Source organism: Stegostoma tigrinum, chromosome 11, assembly GCF_030684315.1.
Source record: "Stegostoma tigrinum isolate sSteTig4 chromosome 11, sSteTig4.hap1, whole genome shotgun sequence".
Lineage (NCBI taxonomy): Eukaryota > Metazoa > Chordata > Chondrichthyes > Orectolobiformes > Stegostomatidae > Stegostoma > Stegostoma tigrinum.
This window is the reverse complement of record NC_081364.1, coordinates 5,501,033-5,524,424: the sequence shown is the minus strand read 5'-3', so window position 1 is coordinate 5,524,424 and position 23,392 is coordinate 5,501,033. Positions and strand designations below refer to the sequence as shown.

General features: G+C 44.8%; 2 protein-coding genes across 5 annotated transcripts in view; one reads left to right on the top strand and one right to left on the bottom strand.

Annotated features, from left to right (window-relative positions):
* LOC125460208 (monoglyceride lipase-like) overlaps positions 1–1,676 on the bottom strand; it is a 71,203-nt gene extending 69,527 nt beyond the window's left edge. For 2 of the 4 annotated variants that reach the window (XM_059649725.1, XM_059649729.1), the window contains exon 1: positions 338–513. In XM_059649725.1, coding sequence (XP_059505708.1) covers positions 338–405 — 68 coding nt within the window. In that variant the 5' untranslated portion in view covers positions 406–513. Of the gene's footprint in view, positions 1–337; positions 514–1,588 lie in introns of those variants that run through there. The other 2 variants (XM_059649728.1, XM_059649726.1) reach the window with 2 other exon arrangements.
* Positions 1–23,392, top strand: part of LOC125460206 (monoglyceride lipase-like) — a 75,226-nt gene that overhangs the window by 942 nt on the left and 50,892 nt on the right. Inside the window, exon 3 of the mRNA XM_048547359.2 lies at positions 17,284–17,390. Coding sequence (XP_048403316.1) covers positions 17,284–17,390 — 107 coding nt within the window. The remainder of the gene's footprint in view (positions 1–17,283; positions 17,391–23,392) is intronic.

Here is a 23,392-nt window from a genome sequence, read left to right as displayed (position 1 = left end):
ATACAGCTACAGACACCGGGACCTGATGTTTTGCATTAATTATTTAATTAGAAATTTCCTGCCTCCCCTTGGGGTTTATTTTTGCGCGTGTTCAAGGTTTTTTATTAAATTTTCCCTCTCCCCCAGATCCCCCATCTCTCACTCCACCATAGATCTGCTTGTGTGGTTGGGATTGCTAATCGATCAGAAATACCCAATCGAAGCGCCGGAGGGGGCGGTGGGGGTTGGGGGGGGGGGGAGATTTGGGCAGCTCTGCTCATTGTGAATGCAGCGGCTGGGACTTGAACCCGGGGCTCCTTCATTTCAGAGAGAGAAAGCGCAGCTCCTACATCCTCACCTGCATCCGAGCATTTCGAGCGCCGGGTCGAGATGGTAATTCGGCCCTGGCTCCCAACTTTCCACCATCTGAATAGTGCCCAGGGCTGTTTCTCTGGCGCGGTGTTACTGTCCCTACCCCTGGACAGGGAGGCCCGAGATCTAGTCTCACTTGCTCCAGAGGAATGTAATGACATCCTCGAACAGGCTGATTAAGAAATGACGGGGGGAAAAAAAACACCTGCATTTATATAGCACCTTTCGCCAACCCCAGACCTATTTCACATGTATCTGTATTTTCAGTCACCTCCTTCTCACGGCCCCCACCCGCCTGATTGATGGAAACTCCTCCCACCCTGCCGACCCAACCTCGCCCTCGTCCAACTCCCGCTTCTCCCCCGATTTTAATCGCCGCGTGTCTTGAGCGACCCGGGCCCCAGCTCTGAAATTCCCCTCCCTGAGCCTTCCCCCACCCCTGCGGCTCTCTACCTAAAACCAAACTCCGCATCAATCTGAATCTATCTCCCACGGTAGTCCATTATCCAACATCATGGGATAGCACTCCTGCGAGACAGCCTGGAGCATTTTAATATCTAATGTATTTTTGGTTAGGGCATTGCATGATGATTTAAGTAGAAATATTGTGCAATAATCCGGGGTGAAAGTCGGAGATTGGAACCAGGTACTTGTTTGAAGAGCTGGTGCAGGCAGGATGGGCGGAATGGCCTCCCTCTACATGTATCAGTTGTGCAAAAGGCACTACCTAAATGCAAGTTGTTCTTGCTAATTTCTTAGTGTTCTACAGTAAAATGAAGTACTTTGAAAATGTAACCATTATCGCAACAAATAGAGGTGATCCCAATTTTGAGCGGCTGTGATAAAGAGCAATTATTTCCAAAATACTAAGAGAGTGCAGATTTACAAAACTGCCAGAGGAAAGGGCTTGGGGTGAGTTGGATTCAGAGTAATATAAAGATAATCGAATTGCAATGATTTAGAACGCTGCGCCTGGAAGGTCAGAAGTCACATGGCACCTGGTTATAGTCCAACAGGTTTATTTGGAAACATCAGCTTTCGGATCATCTCCACATCATGAATGGTTGGAGGAAGCAGATTCAGTAAGAACTTTCAAATGCCTTTGCCAAATCTCTAGGCTGGGGGTGAGTGCGCTGATCAGAAAGGCCTTTGTAAGGGCCAATGCATGTACAACAGACTGATTGAATGCACCTCCACCACAAGCTCAGATAGTGCATTCCAAATCCAAACCACTCACCGAGTAATCACACCGTTCCTCCCCCTCTACTTGGATCATTTGACCTGCGCCTTATATTGGTTTTCATCGCTTCTGTACCCTTCTGCCAATTGGAACAATTTCTCTCGACTCTGTCTTGATGCCTCTAGATTTCTCAACTAATTCCGTTCTCAACTTTCTTCTCTCTGAGGAGAATGGCCCCAATTCCCTCATCCCTGCCACCGTTTTTATGTTCAAGTGAGGAAGGGGTGAATAGACCCTTTTCAATCAGTCACCACAAAGGTTTAACTTCTTTTAGCATGAGGCTACATCTCTCTCCAATCAAAATACAGTTAACTTGTTTTTACTGTAGCAGTAACATTCTCCTGAGTTTAAAAAAACACATTTATTAGCTGCTATTCTGGGAAAATAATAAAGACACAACATCAAGCATGCAGCTTTTGTGCAGTTATTGATCTGTCCCACAGAGACAGACACACCTAGACGCAGACACACACACAGACACAGACACACACTGACCCAGACACATACAGACACACACACACACATACACACAAACATGCATACTGCGCAGACAGACACACACTGACCCAGACACATACAGACACACACACACACACAAACATGCATACTGCGCAGACAGACACACACACAGACCCAGACACATGCTCACGCAGACACACACAGGCACAAACACCTACTTGAACACACACACCACGACTCAGAGACACAAGGTTAAAAAGTGATAGTGTTCTGGACAAAAGGGAGTTCAAAGAATTTAAGTTTTAAACTCCTTTGAGGCTCTTTTGAGGCTAAGATTTTAACCCTGTGACCATGATTGGGCCATCTGTGGGAGTGAATATTGCAGTTTTAAGTTCTCAGTTTTCTGACATTTCTCCCCTGTTACTGTTTTGACCCCTGTGCTACTCGTTGAGAGATAGGGAGAGGGCCTTCTCCAGCCTGTGTTCAGTTTAAAACCCATCTCCGCACTTCTGCTAGAAACGCAGTTTGAAATACAAGCTGGTTGTAAATCCTGTGTCTTTGTGGTGTTTTCAGGTTGGATAGTTGTAGGTAAGATTCCATTTCCAACAAGATTCTCATAACGCTGTAAATCTAAATAGGAGACAAGAACAAAGAGCAATGCAGCACAGGAACAGGCCCTTCGGCCCTCCAAGCCTGCGCCAACACATTTTGCTCTTCCATACTCAAACTGTCTTCACTTACAGGATCAGTATCTATTCCCTTCCTGTTCGTGTATTCACCCAGGTGCTTCTAGAATGCTGCTAATGTGTCTGCTTCCACCACCTCCTCTGACACCGCGTTCTGACACCACTCCCAGCCTTTGCAAAAAACTTGGCTCTCACATCTCTTTTAAACTCCCATTCCACCCCACCCCCACCCCCACCCCCATCACCTTGAACCTGTGTCTCCCAATGATTGACCACTCCACCCTGGGAAAAAGGCTCATACTTTCCACTCTGTCCATGCCATTTGCAATCTTATAAACTTCTATGAGGACATTTTCATGCTTCTTCTGGCTGGGGCTAGGGCAGGTGGGAGTGGAATGCAGGTTCTTTGGGATGGGGGAACGTTGACAAGGTTCATTGCTTTTGGGTAAAATGTTAACTTCTGCTCAGATTGGTTTTTGTTTAACCCATGTTGGTCTTGGGAAATTTGGCCAACTTCTGTGGGCAGCTAATGACTGTGACCACTTTAAGTCATTGTTTTTGTTCCTTACTCAAAGCCATTCAGCTCATGGCTGCTGATGGATTCACAGTTCAATTAACAAATCTGCAAATGAAACCTAGCCTCAGGACTTTTGTCAATTGTTGTAAAAACTCATCTGGTTCACAGATGTCCTTTAGGGATGGAAACTGCCATTCTTACCCAATCTGATAAATGTCTGTTTTCAAGTCATAGATCATAGAGTCATACAGCTCGGAAACAGACCGTTGGTCCAACTTGTTCAATCCGAACAAGTTTCCCAAACTAAACTAGCCCTATTTGCCTGTGTTTGGCCTATTTCCCTCTAAACCTTTCCTATTCAAGTACCTGTCCAAATGTCCTTTAGATGTTGTAACTGTGCCTGCATCTACTGCTTCCTCTGGCAGCTCATTCCACACATGAACCGCTCTCCGTGTGACAAAGTTGCCCACAGGCCCCTTCTAAATCTTTTCCCTGTCACCTTAAAAACATGCCCCCTAGTGTTGAATTTACCCACCTGTGGGAAAACACCTTTGCTATTCGCCCTACCCATGCCCCTCATGATTTTATAAACCTTATAATGTCACCCCTCGACCTTCTATGTTCCAGTGAAAAATGTCCCAGCCTATCTAGCCTCTCCTTATAACTCAAGCAACGTAGGAATTAAAATGGTCAATTTCTGCACAGCAAGGCCCCAAAATGAGATAATGACCAGGTAACCAGTGTTAGTGAAGTTAGTTGAGGAATATATTTTGGGAACCTCACTGCTGTTCATTGAGTTGGCATTGTTGAATTTTTTACATTCGCCTGAGAGAACAAGTGGACCCTTGATTCAGGAACCTCATCAAGACAGCGCCCTCAAGAATGTGACATTTGCTTATTATTGACACTGGGCTTTCTGCTTAGGATTTGAGCTTTAGACTCTGAAATGAGCCTAAAATCCTGCTTCATTCACAAGAGTGCTACCCACTGAGGCACAGTTTGCACTAGTACTGTTGCTGCAGTGTTGGAGTAGGATTGTAGATTTGTGGTAACAAAGTGTGGAGCTGGATGAACACAGCAGGCAAAGCTCTGGATTTGAGTTTGATGTGTGAGGAATTTCCAAATTCATTGTGAGTTGCACTTGGAATTCCTGTCTACTGTTGAGAAGACTTAGGGCTTTGACGTTCTTCCTCTTCAACTTTTGATTCTGGTGATGTCTTTGTGCTGGATGGAGTGGACAGCGAGTGACCTGTCCGGCAGCTACCAGCCCAGCACAAGGATCCAGGGATACAGACAGCACTTCGATCTTTGGCTGGAGGAATGACACAATCCAGGATGTCTCCACGTGGTTCTTTTGGAAGATAGAGTTTGTTATAATGAGATTATTCTGAGCTCACTTTGTCAGCTAGTAGCCGACGCTTGTGGTGTTTCTTTTTTCATGACATTCCTCAAGTGGGTCCTAGCCAAACCTTGGAACCACGGCCAAATTTGGAATTCACATCTCTCAGAGAAATGCTCCTTTCTTTTTTTGGGATGACATTGAGGACTTCATCAAGATGGAATAGAACTTTTCCAGACTTTGTTATCTCGGGTTCTCCAGCATCTGCAGTTCCCATTATCTCTAGAACTTTTCCTTAACAGCTTCATCAGAATTAAAGGCCAGGGCATAAGGGTTGATGATGGCAGCATCTTGATTACAGCTGATGAAATATCATGAACCTTTTATATTTTATACAAATGGAAAGCTCTGGCAGTGTATCTATGGTCCTACACTGGATTCAAAAATCACCTCCAAAAGTACAAAGGTCGCTGTTGGTCTTGCTTTTCCTCAAGAATACTTACTGTCCCTGCTTGTTCTTTTAGACGTCTCCCCTGAGGAGGATGGGTCTCACTGAGGACAGTGATGCTGATTTGCAGTCTTGATCGTTCACGCGATATGATTGCAGTCTACTTTTCCAGATGGTCAGCCTGAAGATTATCCACATGAGTTCCAACATTCCAAGTGGCAGTGTTTCAAGTTTTCTAAACATTGACCCTGAAGGTGGTAAGCCCACTGAGTGTGGTTTCCCAGCTTGGAGAAAGGGTGACAGTCAATGTTTGGGGCACTTGTTTGAGCCCCTTCCTCGTTGGAGTGAACAGAGGACTGGTCAGATGGTGCTGTCCACAGGCACCTCTCCCCAAAGGCAGGGCCCCGCGGCCTGCACACTTCTGTTACCTATGCATGGACTGTGGACAAGGAATGCCAAGGTTCATGGCTTTGTCCTGATTGCCTCAGGACTGAACCAATAAGCTCTGGTAGAAGACTGCAGGTGACATTGTTTAAGGTGGAGCCCTTGACTGGTTGGTGGTCAGATTTCAGTGACATGTTGAACCATAACAGTCAGGGCCCACCTTGTAACTCCAGCCTCCTACAGTCTTCCCAGAGTCACACATTCTTCCCTTGCCTGTTCTGCTGTTGGCCTTGGGTGACACCTATTTCCCCATGGATGGCTCTGCTGGGTGCAAGGAACTCCCAAGGATTTGATGGAACATGCAAACTTCACCACTGTGTTAAGGTGATGACTCACAGTGTGGAACAGCCACAGGATAAGTGTCTTCATTGGGCATCAATTGCCCACTTAAGAACCTCAATGAGTGGCAAGACAGGATGGGGAGGGTATGGCCTCGTGGTATTATCACAGGACTGTTAATCCAGAGACCCAGGTAGTGTTCTGCGGACCTGGGTTCAATCCTGCCGCTGGAATTAAGAATCTCACGATAACCATGAGTCCATTGTTGATTGTAGGGAAAAACCCATCTGGGTCACGAATGCCGTTTGGGATAGGAAATCTGCTGTTCCTGCCTGGTCTGGCCTACATGTGACTCCAGGCCCACAGTAATGTGGTTGACTCTGCATTGCCATCTAGGCAATAAATGCTGCCCTAGCCAATGATGCCCACATCCTGGGAATGAATGAAAAGAAGGTGAGCTGAAGGTGGAGTCAGGAAGATGGCATTGCCTTCACCTGTACCCTCCCCCACCTGGGAAAAGGGGTCCTCCTTGTTCATAGCTGAGTATTTACTCTCACAGCACTGACACTCCCTAACAATAATGCCATTCACAAGCATCTCAGGCTGCACCCACCATTTGTCATTGCCTTAGAATTCAATTACAGAGATGTTGCTTTTAAAAATATTTAACACCGCACTTGACCTATTTCTTCGAAAACACTCCCTGTGTAATAATGTTTACTGAAGATTGGATAAAGTTCAGTGAATCTGAGATTTGAACCACACCAGTGTTGTACAGCTGAGCTTCACAGATGTGTCAATCTGCCCTGACATCTCGCCCAGATTGGAAACAGTGCTCTCATTCCCATCAGCTGAGCTTTGTAAAGATCCCACCCCTTTTTCTTGGTGAAGAGTAGATGAGCTCTGGTGGTTGGTTGGAGGAAGGGGTGTATGGGCGACTGTGGGGAGGGAGCAATGGTTAAAAAGGTGAAAGGTAATTTCTGTCTTGTCAGTCATGTTTCTGACCTGCTGCAGAGCTCCATTTAGACCAAAGTAAGCTGAAGAAATAGCAACTCATTTTCTGCTCAGACACTTTACAACCTTCAGGACACAGCATGAAGCTGGACAAGTTCAGGGCATGGACCCTGTCCTCCATTTTGGTTTCATGGGTTTACTCCCAGCAGAGCCTTTTCATATTCTCTCATGGGCACAAGGGTGTCCGTGGCTGGGACAGCATTTATAGCATGTCCCTAGTTGCCGTTGAGAAGTTGGTTTTGAGCTGCCTCCTTGAATCACTGCAGTCCCTGTGTGCTGGGTTGACCCACAATGCTGTTAGGGTGAGAGTGCCAGGATTTTGATCCATTGGAGGAACAGCGATATATTTCCAAGTCAGGATGGTGAGGCGGAACTTGTACATGCTGGTGCACCCCTGCTGCCCTTGTCCTTCTGGATGGAAGTGGATTTGGAAGATGCTGTCTGAGGATCTTTGATGGAGTTCACTTGGTGAATGTCCTGTTCTCACTAATAACGCCCTCATCTCTATCCCTTCTCTGTTACCATGAGCATCCCCTTTGCCTTTTGCTCTGATGCCATTAGCACCCTCGTTTATCAGATAGATGGAGAAATTGGTGCTGTCAGCATGCAGACTTGTCAGAGACTTTCAAACCACTTAAGGTCTGGACAGAGTGGATGGGAAGAAACTGTTCCATTTGGTGGGAGGGGCATAGCGTTGAGGTAATTGGCAAAGTAAACAGCTGTGGCTATGATGCAGTGAGTGGTTTAGATCTGGAATGTAGTGCCCGAGAGTGTGGTGGAATTGAGGCTCAATCGAGACAGCATTCAAAAGAAGATTCAATAATTATCTGAAGCAAAAAATCAGTTGAAGCGTTACAAGGAAAAGGCAGCAAAATGTGACCAAGTGAGTTACTCTCCTGGCTCACAAATGTAGAATCCCTACAGCATTCAAGCAGGTCTTTCAGTCCATCAAGTCCACACTGACCCTGCAAAGAACATCCAATCCAGACCCATTCACCCCCACCAACTTATATTTCTGCATTTCCCATGGCTAACCCACCTAACCTACACATTCCTGGACACTGTGGGCAATTTAGTACGGCCAATCTGCCTAGACTGCATATCTTTGTTCTGTGGGAGGAAACCCATGCAGACACGCGAAGAATGTGCATACACCACACAGACGGTCACCCAAGGCTGGAATTGAACCCAAGACCCTAGTGCTGTAAGGCAACACTGAGCCACAGTGCTGTCTATGCTTAGAGAGCATCTATGGAGACAAACAAACTTTTCAGTTCGATGACCTTTCGCTTGATTTCTCCCCACTTCGGCCAATTCCACCAGCTCCCCATAATTCTACCTGTGCCCTTTCCCCTAGAAAACCACTGTGACACGACCTCCTGGGGGCCCATAAAACACACCCCTCTCATTCTAAGGGAGTTGCTAAGAAAAGAGGCATGCTGTCAATGTTTCACATCAGGACAGATGCAAGAATGCCAAATTTCAAAGGGTACAGCAATTTATAGTGTCAGAGCGAAAGGAGTGCTTTAAGGTTTTGGAGTAGATTTGTAGCTCAGGTTGTGGAAGAAGTGGTTGGTCGGCTCGCTGAACTGGTTTGCTGTTCCGCAGACGTTTCATTACCCTGCTGGGTAACATCATTTGTGCAGCCTCCGATGAAACGCCGTTGTGTTGTCCTGCCTGTTATATAAACTCTGGTTTTCCACTCAGAAGATCATCAACAAACCCATAGAGCTAGACACTATTTATACTCCACTGCGATGGAAAACCAGGAGTGAGGTAACCCAGCTCAACGGACACAGAGTTTAAATATCAGACAGGAAAGCACAACACTGCTTCATTGGAGAGTGCTCTGATGATGTTACCCAGCAACAATAGAGCAGCAGTCAGCATAATCTGAAAAGTGGTCGATCAAGGAACTCCAGAAGTAGCGACCCACTGTACGTTAATGTAATATACTGGCTGGGACTTAAACACCAGAGGGTAAAGAAACATTGTGTAACCTGCCCCCTCACTGGGTTCTTATCGACTGTAAAAGTCTCACCCTGAAAACGCTCTGATTTCACTTCAAATTGTCGAGAAACAGAAAATAAATCAGATATTCCCTGTCATGTTTTTATTTTCATCCTGACCTTCCCCATCCCTTTCTTCAGGGCAGGGGAATTAAAATACAAAATTAACTCCGCATTCACTGTGATCTCCCTCAGCATCAATGTTCCTTATACTGTCCCCCATGAAGGCTGCTTCTCCACAACTGTCACAGCATAAACAATCTAGGGAGAAGGGCAGGTTATAGACAACAGATATTAGAGCAGAAATGGGCCTTTCTGACCCTCAACCTACTCTACCACTCAATAGAATTAAGGCTGATGTTTGAACTCAGTCCCACCTTCTTGCTGGAACCTTTTATTGCTTTAGTGTCTAAAAATCTCATTGGCTACAGTTCGCTACAGGAGAGAATTCCAAATATTTGTAATCTTCAGAGTGAGAAATTTCTTTTAATTTCTAATTGGGTCAATCTCTTAATCCTGAAACTAAACTATGGCCTCTTGTTCTAGACTCTCCAACCTGGGGAAGCAGCCCTAACAGACATAGAAACATAGCAAATAGGAGCAGGAGTAGGCCATTGATCTGTTTGTGTCAGCATCACCATTCCATGCAATCATGGCTGGTCATCCAACTCAGTCCTGTGTCCCCGCTTTCTTTCCAAAACCCTTTGATCCCTTTCATATGATATCTAACTCCTTTTTGAAAAGATTCAGTGTACTGGTGAAACAGTTGAGTTTTAACAACACTGCTATGATCACTATTACTGAGATCAGCCAGCTGGACTTCATAGAATATGAGCTCCCTGATTGGGGCTGTTAATCTGGTCCAATCAGGGAGCTCTGGCTGACAGAATAGAACAGGAGTGGCAGACATCCTGCTCACGCTGACAGCTAGTTCTGAGGGAGCTGGACCAGTGTCAAGGACACTCCATGTGTAAATAAAGGGTGACCTGGTGATGGGATACTGGCCTCTGTGGAGTTATTTCAGCTTTTAACTCCAGATTTATTGATGTGAACTTAAATTTCACTGGCTGTGAAGAGATTTGGGCCTATGCCGTCAGAGCAGTAGTCTGAACCTCTGGACCCTGCAACTAGTAACAACACCAGCACACCACCACCTCCCCAAAGCTGTGACAATGGAGGAAACAAGAAATTACAAGATGGAATTAGGATATTGGGGTAGGATGAGAGATGGAGTTGGGGATCTAATTGCAGAGATCAGTGTAATTAAATAGAGATAATGGGAACTGCAGATGCTGGAGAATCCAAGATAACAAAGTGTGAAGCTGGATGAACACAGCAGGTCAAGCAGCATCTCAGGAGCACAAAAGCTGACGTTTCGGGCCTAGACCCTTCATCAGAGAGGGGGATGGGGAGAGGGTTCTGGAATAAATAGGGAGAGAGGGGGAGGCGGACCGAAGATGGATAGAAGAGAAGATAGGTGGAGAGGAGATTATGGGTGGGGAGGTAGGGAGGGGATAGGTCAGTCTGGGAGGATTGACAGGTCAAGGGGGCGGGAGGTGGGAGGAAGAACAGGTTAGGCAGGCGGGGACGAGCTGGGCTGGTTTTGGGACGCAGTGGGGGAGGGGAGATTTTGAACATTTCCTAACACATTACCTTGTGGTTCCTAGTGTTGTCATAAGGACCTACTCAGCTTTACGCATGTAACAGGGAAATATATGGAAAAAGTAAACTGGTCAGGTTTTAATGTCTTGGGTTTGTAAACAGGAATACGTGGGGAGGCTAGTGAGTAAACAGAATGGAATTTGCTTAGGAAATATTCTGTAAACCACATTTGTAGCACCTATCTCAATTTTCACCGTATCACTTTATGCAAGAAGGCTTTTTCCTCTTTGTCTCTGTTTCTGATGTGACACAGTCTCTTTGTCTCTATAAAGATGACATTTCTTTCCCATCACCCCCTTAATTGCTATCTCTCAAAATCCTGCATTGTGTTTTGGTGTCTCTGACTATTTCAGTTTCTTGTTTTTCTTTCTTCAATTCTTTCTGTCTGAGGCTCCCCTAATATTGATAGAAAAGTTTGGATACAAGTATAAATAAATTCAAGAACAGCTTCTCCCCCTGTACTATATAACTTCTGAATGGACCCCTCAAATGTTAATGTTGATCTTTCTTGCTCTCTGCGCCTTTTCTGCAGCAGTAACACTGTATTCTGCACTCTTTCTTCTACCCTGGTATACTCTGTAAGGTACGATCTGCCTGTACAACAAGCAAAACAACACTTTTCACTGTATTTCAGAACATGTGACGACAATCAATCAAATATCCTGAGGTCTTAGCTACTTTTTTTCCTATCACTTCTGCTTCTCCCATTCTGTTTCACTGTGTTTTTCTGTTTCCATTTCTCTTTCTCTACTTCTCCTGAGTAAGATTAAGAGTTGAGATTCTTTGCCCCTCTCTGCATGGCTTCCACTTCTCCCTGTTATGTGCCTCTCCAACTGAGTTTCTCATGTCTATATTCTCATATCATATTCCTTGTCCTCTGTCCCCCATATACACCCCTCATCTGCAGCTCTCACTCTCTCTGCATCTTTCCCTTGCTTGTTTCCTCTGCCTCTTCACTTTCCACTCTTCCTGTGCTCACTGGGTCATTGATGTTAAATGTTGGGGGTTCCATTTGGCACTGGGCTGAGGATCCTTCACTACCCTCCCCCACCAACCCAACCTCAAGAGTTTCACCAGCGTTTGTGGTGAAGCTATTTGGAATTTTCAGTCTGGGGTTGTTCCATTTTTCATCATCTTCAAAAGCTCCTTGAAATGTAACTGTTCAGCCATGTCTTTGGTGAACTTCCCTGACTCTATTCTCAGCTTGTGGCCACAGCCCAATTGTCCCGTACCCACACAGCAAACCACCTTGTCCTATTCTGTTAGAAAGTTGCTACAGTCTGTACAGTTGGTGCTTGTCTTCTCTTATCAGCACAGGAACATTGTGAAACCACCTTCTTTCGTAAGCACTTTGCTACAAGCTATAATTTGGACAGCTTCTGAGTTAGAGACTTCCAACGCCCCTGGTGATATCACTTGTTGACCTATGACAGGCATCTGAGCCAAAAATGCCGAAGCATTTCCAAGGGAGTGTTGCACAATCAGATGTGCTGTCTTTTGGCAGCGCGATATGAAGCTAAGGCTCTGCCTGCCATCTATGACCACTATTTCAAAGTATATCTGTCAATACCCTGCCTCATATCTATCCCTCAGCTGGCATCAGTGAGAAATTACCTGGCTAGTTATTACATTCCTTGCGTGTGCACAAGTTGACTATCACCTTTCTTACATTGCAAAGCGGGCTACTCTCTAAAAGGAGTTTTCTGACTGCCGAGCATTTTGGGACATCCTGAAGTCGCTATAGAAATGTGAAGTGCTTTCTAGACTGCACACTACAAACAATGTTGAGAACCCAGCATTAGATTGTATTCGTTTGCTCAGTAAATGGCAGAAAACAACACCCTCAAAAGCTGGGATTGCAGCCAAATCTAGCAGCTCCATTGTTTCTTGTTCCTCCTGTTCTCTGCCAAGTTTCCCTCCCTCACCCTTTTCTCTGCTGAACCCATTCACTCCTTGTTTCAGATGGGGCTCCCGGGGCACAGTGCCCTCCAGCTTGTTGCCCGAGTGACCTTTCCTGATGTTTAAAGGTCTCCCCCCGCCAACCCAGTGTACGCTCCCAATGATATCCCAGGGCAGTAGTTGAGAGCAGGGCGGGTGCCTCAGGGCCGAGGAGAGCAAGGCAGAGACCCAGACTCAGCACTGACTGGGATTCTGAGCCACTGAGTTACTCATTTCTACAACCAGCTAAAGCCTTGGACGTACGGAGGGTCAATGGTGAAGATAGAAAGGGGGGGAATCAGAGGCAGGAAACAAGGCCCAATGGATTGCACCAGATTCTGAATATTAAGGGGCATAATTTATTTATTATTTTCTACTATTAATAGAAAATGGTGAATATAGAAAAGATTTTTCTTACCATTCAACTGCATGTACAATCACAGAATTTTAAAGGACAGAACAAGGCCTATTCACCCATAGCGTGGTGGTCTGTACTGGTGTCCAGAAGATCTACCCAGCTAGGCCCACTCTCTAGCCCTGTCACCATTGCCCCCTAAAATCACCCCTTTCCAACTCTCTTTTGAAACCTCCTAAAGAATCCACTTCCACCAATCTCCTACACAGCGCATTCCAAATCCCAAATACTCTCTGAAAAGAGATAACAAGGTGTGGAGCTGGATGAACACCGCAGGCCAAGCAGCATCTTAGGAGCAGGAAAGCTGATGTTTCGGGCCTAGACCCTTCATCAGAAATTCTGCTGTGTTCATCCAGCTCCACACCTTGTTATATCGGATTCTCCAGCATCTGCAGTTCCTATTATCTCTACTCTCTGAAAAAAGAGATCAAGAACAAAAACAGAAGTTGCTGGAAAAGCTCAGCAGGTCCGAGAGCATCTGTCAAGGAGAAAGCCGAGTTAACTTTTCAAGTCTAGTGACCCTTCCTCTGAAAAGAGATGTTTCTCCTCATTCCAGTCTTAGTTCTTGCTACTGACACCCCCAAAGTTGTGAACCCCCCAGTTATTGACATACCAACTAAAGAATATCTTTCTTTACCCTGTCAAAATTGTTGATAATTTTGATCACTGCAATAAGGCCACGTCTTCATCTTCTCTCCTCCTCGTTTTCTCCAATCTTTCCTTCTGTCCAAAATCCTTCATTCCCGGTATCATTCTAGTAAATTTCCTTTGAACACTCTCCATGGCTTTGACATCCTTCCTTAAATAAGGTGCCCAGAACTGAACATAATACTCCAAATGTGGCCAGACCATGATTTGTAGAGCTGTAGCACCTCCTTGCTTTTATAGTCTATGACTCTATTTACAAACGCAAGGATCCTATAAACCTTCTTAACAACAGTTTCAACTTTACCTGGGCACCTTCAGAGAACTTGCACTGTGAACCCTAAGGCCCCTCTGCCCCCCTCATTGTTGTACCATTGAGTCTGTATTCTCTGTCCGTGTTTCTTCGACCAACCTATATTACCTCACATTTCTTTGTATTAAAATTCATCCGCCAGGTGTCTGCCCATTCGGCCAACTTGTCAATGAACCTCTGAAGTCGCTCAACACCATCCTGACAATTCAGTCTTCTCCCTAGCTCAGTATCATCTGCAGAATCAGAGATTTTGCCCTCAACACCCATCTCCAAGTCATTTATATAAATCAGAAAAAGCAAGGGTTCCAACACTGATCCCTGGGGAACACCACTTTCAGCTAATCTCCATTCTGAGAAAGGCCTATCTATACCTACCCTCTGTTTCCGATCTTTGAGCCAAATTCCAATCCATGCTGCCAATAACCCACCAATCCCAAACATTTCTAACTTGCTAAACTACCTGCCACCTGGAACTGTATCAGATGCTTTCTGAAAGTCCAAATGTATAACATCCACAGCACGACCCTCATCCACTGCCTGTGTCACTTTGTCAAAGAACTCAATCTATAATTCACTAATATTAAGAAGTGGAGGAAAGTATTTTCCAATGTTAAACATTGTGAACGATCTCATCACCAGCTTTTTTTCCTGTCTGGTGTTGGAAATCTGCAATAAAAATATCGGAAATGCTCAGCCAGTTCGGCAATGTCTATGGAGAGCGAAACAGAGTTAATGATTCAGATCAATTACCTTTCATCAATATACCTCAATCATTCTCACTTCTAGAGCCAGGGGTTTGCAGAATGCATTGTCAGAAAATATAGTTGAAACTTCACTAACAAGTGAAGAAGACATACAATAGGTCATGCACTTCATAGAATCATACAATTATTACAATGCAGAAGGAGTCCATTTGGTCCATTGTATCTTTGCTGGCTGTATTGTACAGTTCGATTATCTCATGCCAATCTCGCCATGTTTGCTAAGTCAAAGTCGTTACAATTATGAAATTCTTCCCAGAGACTTTTCCCTGTCAGGTGGATGCCTTGTGACTGAAGACGCTGAAAAAAAGAAACAATTTTATTAAAAGCTTCTGTCTCATTCAGAAGGATTCAGGCTAATTCACATCCAACAGCCTGCTCCAAAAACTCTGTTTACATCTTGACAGCTGTGACTAATTCTACGTGCGACGTCCCACAACATTTTAAAGCAGTCAACAATGTTCTGGATAGAACAACTTGCAATATTGTGGAAAGAAAAGTCAATTCACCCGATTTCCCATTGTGAACAGATCTTTTAAAAAAATTCTAGGGCCCAAGTCCTAAAATTAAGAAGCAGGACCTCAATGGTCGTAATCTCTGAATTACTCCTGGTACCATGCGCTAGCAAGTTTAGAAATAAGAAAATAGGACAGATGAATACGTGGCTCAAGGGTTGGTGCAAGAGCGAGGGTTTTAAATTTCTGGGACCATTTTTGGGGAAGGTGGGACATGCACAAAAGGGACAGTCTGCCCCTCAACCACATTGGGACCAACATCCTTGCAGGTAGGTTTGCTCGTGCTGTTGGGGGGAGTTTAAACTAGTCTGGCAGGGGGAGAGGACACAGAATTTCAATGAAACAGAGACATATCATGCTACAGCAAAGGAAGCAAGTGAAAGTGAGATCAGCTATGTTGAGTGTCAAGAGAGTAAGGCTGTATGGTCTTTACTTTAATGTTAGGGGTGTAATAGGTATGACTGATGAGTTAATGGTATGGATTGTCCTGTAGAAGTATGATATTGTTGCCAGCATAGAAACATGGTTGAGGGAAGGGCTGGACTGGCAACTCAACGTTCCGGGATATAGGATCATTAGGCAAGATAAAGGAGGGTGTAAAAAGGGTGGTGGTATAGCACTATTAATTAAGGAGTCAACTACTGCAACAAGGAGAGATGATATCTTGGAAAGGACATCAAATCAGGCTTTATCGATCAAATTTAGGAATGTTAAGAGTGTCAGAAACTTTGCTGAGAGTGTGTTAAAGGCCTTACAGTTCACAGAGGTGTGTAAGAGTAATAATTAGGTAATTATACTTGGAGATTTCAACTTTCCCAACCTAAGTTGGGATAGTCATAGCTAAGGGTTTAGAGGGGGTGGATTTTGTCAAATGGGGTCACTTTGTAGAAGTTTATAAAATTATGAGGGACATGGATATGGTGAATAGTCAAGGTTTTGTTCCCCAGGGTAACAGATCCCAAAACTAGGGGCAAAGGTTTAAGGTGAGAGGGGAAAGACATAAAAGGGCCTTAAGGGGGAAATTTTTCACACAGAGGGCGGTGCGTACATGGATTGAGCTGCCAGAGGAAGTGGTGGAGGCTGGTGCAATTACACCATTTAAAAACATCTGGATGGGTGCATGAATGAGAAGGGTTTAGAGGGATATGGGCCAAATGCTGGCAAATGGGACTAGATTAATTTAGGATATCTGGTCAGCATGGATGAATTTGACTGTTGCATGACTGTATGACTGTATGACTCTAATTGTTCAATGTGGCAGTAGGGGAACATGTTAGCATTAGCAACCACAATGTGATACAGTTCAAATTTGTTCCATACGGGTATAAAGATGGCCCAAAAAAGATGGCTATGGACTGGAGGAAGGCAAATTTTATTCAAATAAAGCGATGCTACCAAAGTAGCCTGGGAACAGCTCCTTGCAGTTAAGCCTACAGCAGAGCAATGGGCAAGTGGGTAGAGTACAGGTCTAACATGTGCCCTTTGGAGGGAAGTGTAGGAGCAATAAGTTCAGAGAACCTTGGATATCTCGGACAACTGAGGACTAGATGCAGAAGAAGAATAGACCCTTTAGCAAGTCCAAAGGGAGCAATTCAGCTGCAGCCCTGGAGGAATACATGAAGTGCAAGACGGAAACTTAAGAACTCATTTAGAAGAGCAAAAACAGGGGCATGAGAAAGGACTTGCGAACAGGATTAGTGAGAATCCTGAAATATTTTATAAGTACATTAAAGGGAAGAGGGTAACCAGGGAAGGAGAAGGACCCATTAGGGACCAAGGGGACCAACTGTGTGCGAAGCCACAGGATATTGGAAAGATGGGAAATGAATACTTCTCTTCAGTGTTCATTCTTGAAAAGGAGAAGGTAGGTACGGAATTCAGGGGAAAAAAAAGCTGTAGGAGAAAATTCTGAAGCAGTGAATTAATACCCACTTGGAAAGGAATGCATTAATTAGGCTTAGTCAGCTTTGTCAGAGGGAGGTCATGCCTCACAAATTGGTTAGAATTTTTTTGAAAATGTGATCAAGTCAGTGTGGATGAGGAAAACTCAGTTGATGTCCTTTATATGGATTTTGACAACGATTTTGACAAGGTCCACATGGGAGACTGAATAAGAAGGTTGAAGCACATGGGACTGAGGAAAACTTGGCAAGATGGATCAGAAACTGGTTTAATTACAGCATTGCAGTACATGATGTTCATATCTGGTGTTCCATTGCTGAGTTCTTATGTCCTCTAATTCCTCCAGGGCTTTAGTGATGATCATACACGGTGCAGGAGAACACAGTGGACGCTATGCAGAAGTTGTTTCAATGCTAACAAAGCAATCCCTGTTTGTATTTTCACATGATCACAGTGAGTACTATTGGCTGGCTCTTAACCTCAGGACAGTGCTCTGTCAGATTATGTGTTTATATCTCGTACCATCTTGTGACGGATAATGTCTGGTCATATGGACAGAACCACTACTGAAAATATCACTGATGATTTCACCACCTTTCTCAAACTACGCTTTCTTTATCTGAATTGGTCTGCCACAGTAGAATCATAGAATGCCTACAGTGTGAAATCAGGCCATTCAGCCCATCAAGTCCAGACAGTCCCTCTGAAGAGCATCCCACCCCCTCTCCCCTATCCCTGTAAGCTCACAATTCCCATGGCTAACCCACCGTGCTGGGATATCCCTGTACGCTATGGGGTAATTTAGCATGGCCAATCCACCCTAACCCGCACCTGTGTGGACTGTGGGAGGAAACCGGAGGACTCAGAGGAAACCCACACAGACACAGGGAGGACATGCAAACTCCACACAGACAGTCACCCAAGGCTGGAATTGAGCCCTGGCACTGAGCCGATTTAATGGGGCGGGGGGGGTGTGGTGGGTGAGGAGGGCTATATAGTTATAATGTCACTGGGCTGGTATTCAACACAGCACTGGGTGGAATTTGAATTCAGAGAATTGAAAACTTGTCTCAGTGATGGCAAACATGGTAACTATCACCAGGTTAGTGTGGAAACCCATCTGGTCCTTGGATGGCCTTCAGGGAAGGAAATCTGGGATCCTCATCCAGTCTGACCTACATGTGAGTCCAGCACAATGTCAAGGAGATGATTTCGAGCTGGCCCCCAAAACAGCCTGGTAAGCCACTCAGCTGAAGAACAATGAGGAATGCCGTCCCAGTGATACCCACATCCAGTAGAAAATAAAAAAAAGTTCAGAGCTTTCATAAAAATGTTACATAATTAAGACGTTAATTTGTAGATTTGGTCCATCGAGCTCCCTGAGCCATTGTTGTAACCAAGGCATCTCTATGCTTTTAATCCTGTTCACCATCTTCTATTCCTTTTCATTACATTTCCAATCAACATCTACCCCCACCATTCCCAAAACGATAAAGACCAATTGACTCATTCACTAGAACCTTCTGGGACTGTGTCCACACAAACAGTCCAAACTGTTTTTTTTGGTGACTGAGAGTTCTAAAAGGTTGCCCATGGTGTAGGGACGCCTGTGAGGATGAGAAAGCTAACCTGCTAAAGATAATTGGGAACTGGAATTTATGCAGTGGCCTTTGTGTAGTGAGCTGCCTATTTTCATGATGAATTCACAATGGACACCCAGCTGCATGAGGACAGATTTGCACTTTTGACCAAGAGGTTAGATCAATGAAAAGGCTTCAAGGAATGCCTTAAAAATGTTGGAAAGTCTAGCAGATAGGTGCAGAATTCCAGAGTTTAGAGTCCAGGCAGCTCAAGGCAGGGCTGTCAATGTTAGAACGACGAAATCTGGGATGGGTAGGGAGGAGGGGGAACAGGATGAGGAAGAATTTTGAAGTCAAATTGGAGGAAGAGTTTTGAAATGTTTAAAATTAAGAGGGACAGAGATAAGGTGCACAGGGAGAAACCTTTCCCCTTCACAGAACGATCAATGACTGCGCCATTGATTTTAGGTAAGGGGCAGAAGGTTTAGAGCTGGTGCAAGGTAAAAAAACCTCCTCACCCAGAAGGCGGTGAGAATCTGGAACTCACTGGCTGTAAACGCGAGTGAGGCAGAAATCCTCATAAACATTTAAGACGTATTTAGATGTGCACTTGCTGTGCCAAGGCCTACACAGCTATGGGGTAAGTGCCGGAAAATGGAACTAGAACAGTTAAGGATTGCTTTTGACCAGTGTGGACATGATGGGCCGAAGAGCATGATCTCTAGGATCCTCTGACTCTATGATTGCAGTGATCTCAGGGTTGTAGAACTAGAGGAGATTACAAGGGTGGGGAATGGGATGGAGTGAGCTCATAGAGGGAATTGAAACCAATGGCTCGAATTTGAGGTTGGGATGTTACCAAACCAAAAGCTGACAAGTAATAAGGCAAGAAGGAAGGGTTTCAAGAGGAAGAGGCAAATGGAGGCGTGGGAAGCTGTAGTGTCAAAATGTGAGCACATTGGGGTTAGAGGATGGAAGAGTTGGTCTTGATTCTAACCCACACAAGATTTAGAAAGGACAACAAATGAACAAAATAAATTGAAAGGAAGAAAAGAAAACAAATAACATCTCATGACCATCCAAAGAAAATCACAACAATTAATCAACTTTCAAGGTTATTCACTGTTGTTACATTGGCTGACAACATGCCAAATGAGATGAATGGCCCAACAGTCTGTTTCTTGTGGTTGAGGGAGGAATGTTGTCCCATTCTGTGGGACATCACATTTAATCTTTGAGGAGGATAATGGAAAATTGTTTACACAGCTGATCCTTTGCCTCCAGCAGCATTACCTCATTTCAACCTCTCTCTCTCTCTCTCTCTCTACTATATTGTCCATGGCTAATCCAACTAGCCTGCCACATTGTTGGAATGCTGAAGGAAAACTATGCAGACACGGGGAGAACATGCATGCTCCACAAAGACAGTCACCCAGGGCTAGAATCGAACCCAGGTCCCTGGTGCAGTGAGGCAGCAGTGCTAACCATTGAGCCACTGTGCCACCTGGCACTGAAATAAGGGGAGATGTCTTCAACCAGGAGTGGGGAGGCTGTATGACTCAGGAAGCGGTTGAGGCCAAAACATTCAATGTTTGGAGAAGGATTTAGATATAGCTATAGAGACATAAAATCATCCAATACAGAAGAGGCCCTTTGGCCCAACGAGTCTGCACCGACAAAAGAAACCTATCACCTATCTACACAAATCCTACACGTGTATGGAGAGAAAGCAGGAACAGAAGACTGAGTTGGATGATCAGCCATGATCACGCTGAATGGTGGAGCAGACTTGAAGGGCTGAATGGCCTACTGCTGCTCCTACGTTCCTCAGTGACTGTACAGAGCAGGCGTGGGAAGATTCTGCTGATTGCTGTTCACTCAGCAGCGACTCACTGGAATGATCACGGTTGCGGGATCGAGCCCCTGTGACATTCAGGGAGCATTGTCCTCTGCAGGGCTCAGCAATTTACATAAACTACTGGTTCTTAAGAATGTTTCCACAGAGATTTCACAAACAACTGGATACATCTGTGTAAACATTGGAAAAGATCGATAATGTGGGATATTAGCAGAGTGAGGCTGCAAAACATTGAAAGCAGGAAGTCTACTGCCTTTAAATAAACATCAGCAGTCATAGCGATGTCCATTCATACAGAGATCTAACCAACATATGACTCCAAACCTACAGCAATGTGAATGACTCTTATCCAACCTCTGAAATTGGCATGCAAGTCAATCAGTTGCATCAAACCACCAGGAGATTATGTAGTAAGAATAGAAATGTAGGGGTCACATTGTCTCAACACACCAGAAATGATTAAGCCACAGTGACCCAGCCAACACGTCAAAGTTCTGCTTTGGACTTAAACCCCACTGTATCAAGTCTACTCCTTTGGAGATCCCACCAGGCAGCTTTCCATGGTGTTGTGATGAGCAGCCCATAATGCCATAAGAAACAGTATGCCATTCAGCCTCTCAAGCCTGATTCACCCTCAGTAGGGTTATGGCTGATTTGACATTCTTCGCAGTGTTTCCCCCAGAACCTTTGATTTCCCCACTGATCAAGAATTGATTTATCTCTCTCAGTCTTAATATTGGACTGGAAGCATTGACTCCATTCCTCTCTCCACAGATGTTGCTCCAGCACTCTCTGTGTTTGTGCCACTGTTTCTTAGTCAGGAAACGCATCATCTTTCTCACCAACTGGGGTGCCAGGTGACTGGGGAGGTAGCACTTTGAGGTCCTAAAGTGGGCATTGATTGACCAGTTATGGGCTTTGATCGATGGTGTGCCAAGGAGGTCACCCATGGACCTCTCACCCAGAACCTAATGTGGCAAGGTGGGTATCCTGGGTAGAGAGGACATTTGGAGAAGATGCTTCTGCTAATAGGAGAGACTCAGACCCAAGGGAACCGCCTCAGAGCAAAGGGATCAGCCTGTGGATCTGAGATGAGGAGAAATTTCTTCAGCCAGAGGGTGGTGACTCTGTGGAACTCATTGTCACAGAAGGCTGTGGCAGTCGAGTCATTGAGTATATTTAAGACAGAGGTTCTTGATGAGTAAGGGGATCAAAGGTCAAAGGGAGAAGGCAGAAAAATAGGGTTGAGAAACATATCAACCATGATCGAATGGTGGAGCAGACTCATAGGGTCATGGAATCACACAACATGGAAACAGACCCTTCGGTTCAACTCATCCACGCCAACCAAATATACTACATTAATCTAGTCCTATTCACCATTATTTGTCCCATATCCTTCTAAACCCTTCCTATTCATGCACCCATTCAGACGCCCGTTAAATGTTATAATTGTACTCACCTCCACCACCTCCTCTGGCAGCTCATTCCACACACGCACCACCCTCTACGTGAAAAAGTTGCCCCTTAGAACTTTTTTAAAATCTTTCCTCCCCGTCAACTTAAACCTTGTCCTCTCGTTTTGGATTTCCCTACCCTAGGAAAAAGACATTGGCTAATCACCCTATCCATGCCCCTCATGAATTTACAAATCTCTATAAGGTCACCCCTCAGCCTCTGATGCTCCTGGGAAAATAGCCCCAGCCTATTCAGCCTCTCCCTATAGTTCAAACCCTCCAGTCCCAACAACATCCTTGTGAATCTTGTCTGCACGCTCTCCAGTTTAACAACATCCTTCGTATAGCAGTGAGACCAGAACTGAATGCAGTATTCCAAAAGTAGCCTAACCAATGTCCTGTACAGCTGAAACATGACCCTCCCAACTCCTACACTCAATGCACTGGCCAATAAAGGCAAACATACCAAACGCCTTCTTCACTGCACTGTCTACTCTCAATGGGTCAAATGGCCGAATTCTGCTGGTAGTATGGTCTAAGGGGGTGAGTATCTCTCCAGGGCTAACTTGCCCAACTATTGCCCCTTCTTGTAGAGAGGGGATTGTTGTGTCTCCTAAAGTAATTTGGTACAGGATCCATTCGAGCCCTGAGCTATGGTTCCTGCTTTGAGAAAGAGCTGTGCCAAGTGTCTCTGTGCCAAAAGACCTAGTCTTTCCCTAGAGTCTTGTAAACATCTCCTTTTCAACTATTGATGCACTTGACTTTTTTGAAAGTCTGTTGAATCTGCATCCTCAAGTATCCACAACTCACTGAGTTAAAATACAAATTCTCCTCACCATCGGTCTTGTTCTTTTGCAGTGTTTTATTTTAATGACTAAGTGTCAATATCTCTCTTTCTTTGGACTGAATGAAGATTGCTCATGTGGAAGACGGATTAGGCCCTATAACTCTTAACTGCTTGTTACATTTTGCTGCCACCAGCAATTTCTGCAGAGAATAAAATAACTCTTTTCTGAGTTGGGATATTTTTCTGGGACCCACTCACTTGAGGATCTAACTTGACTTTGGTAGTTGCATTCTGTTTTTGCCTCAGTGCAATTTCTGTTGCTCTAGTCTTATCAGACCATGGGGTAGCTTTCTATTAGAGAGGGTAAAGCTGGTGGTGATTTAACCATCATAACTCAGGCAAGGGGGCAGGTTGAGATGGCAAGCCCTTCTGATAGCCTAAGCTTGTGATGGGAATTGAACCCATGCTGTGGTATTGAGCTGCTTTGCAGAGCAAATGCCTGCCAGCTGAGCCAAACCAATACCTCCTTCTTGCCTTGGTAACTGAGTGCCTGCCAAATTGTACATAACTTTCTCAGAAGTGCAGTTCCAGGTTAATGACGGGTTTGGAGAACAGAGACCAAAGGAATTAATCCCTTTTAGAAAAGATTCTATGGAAGGATTCGGAGACGCAATTTTATTTTTTTGTCTAGCTGTCCACTCCCTCTGCTCCCACCCCCCCAACTTAGAATTATACGGCACAGCAGGAGGCCATTCAGCCCATTGTAAGAATTC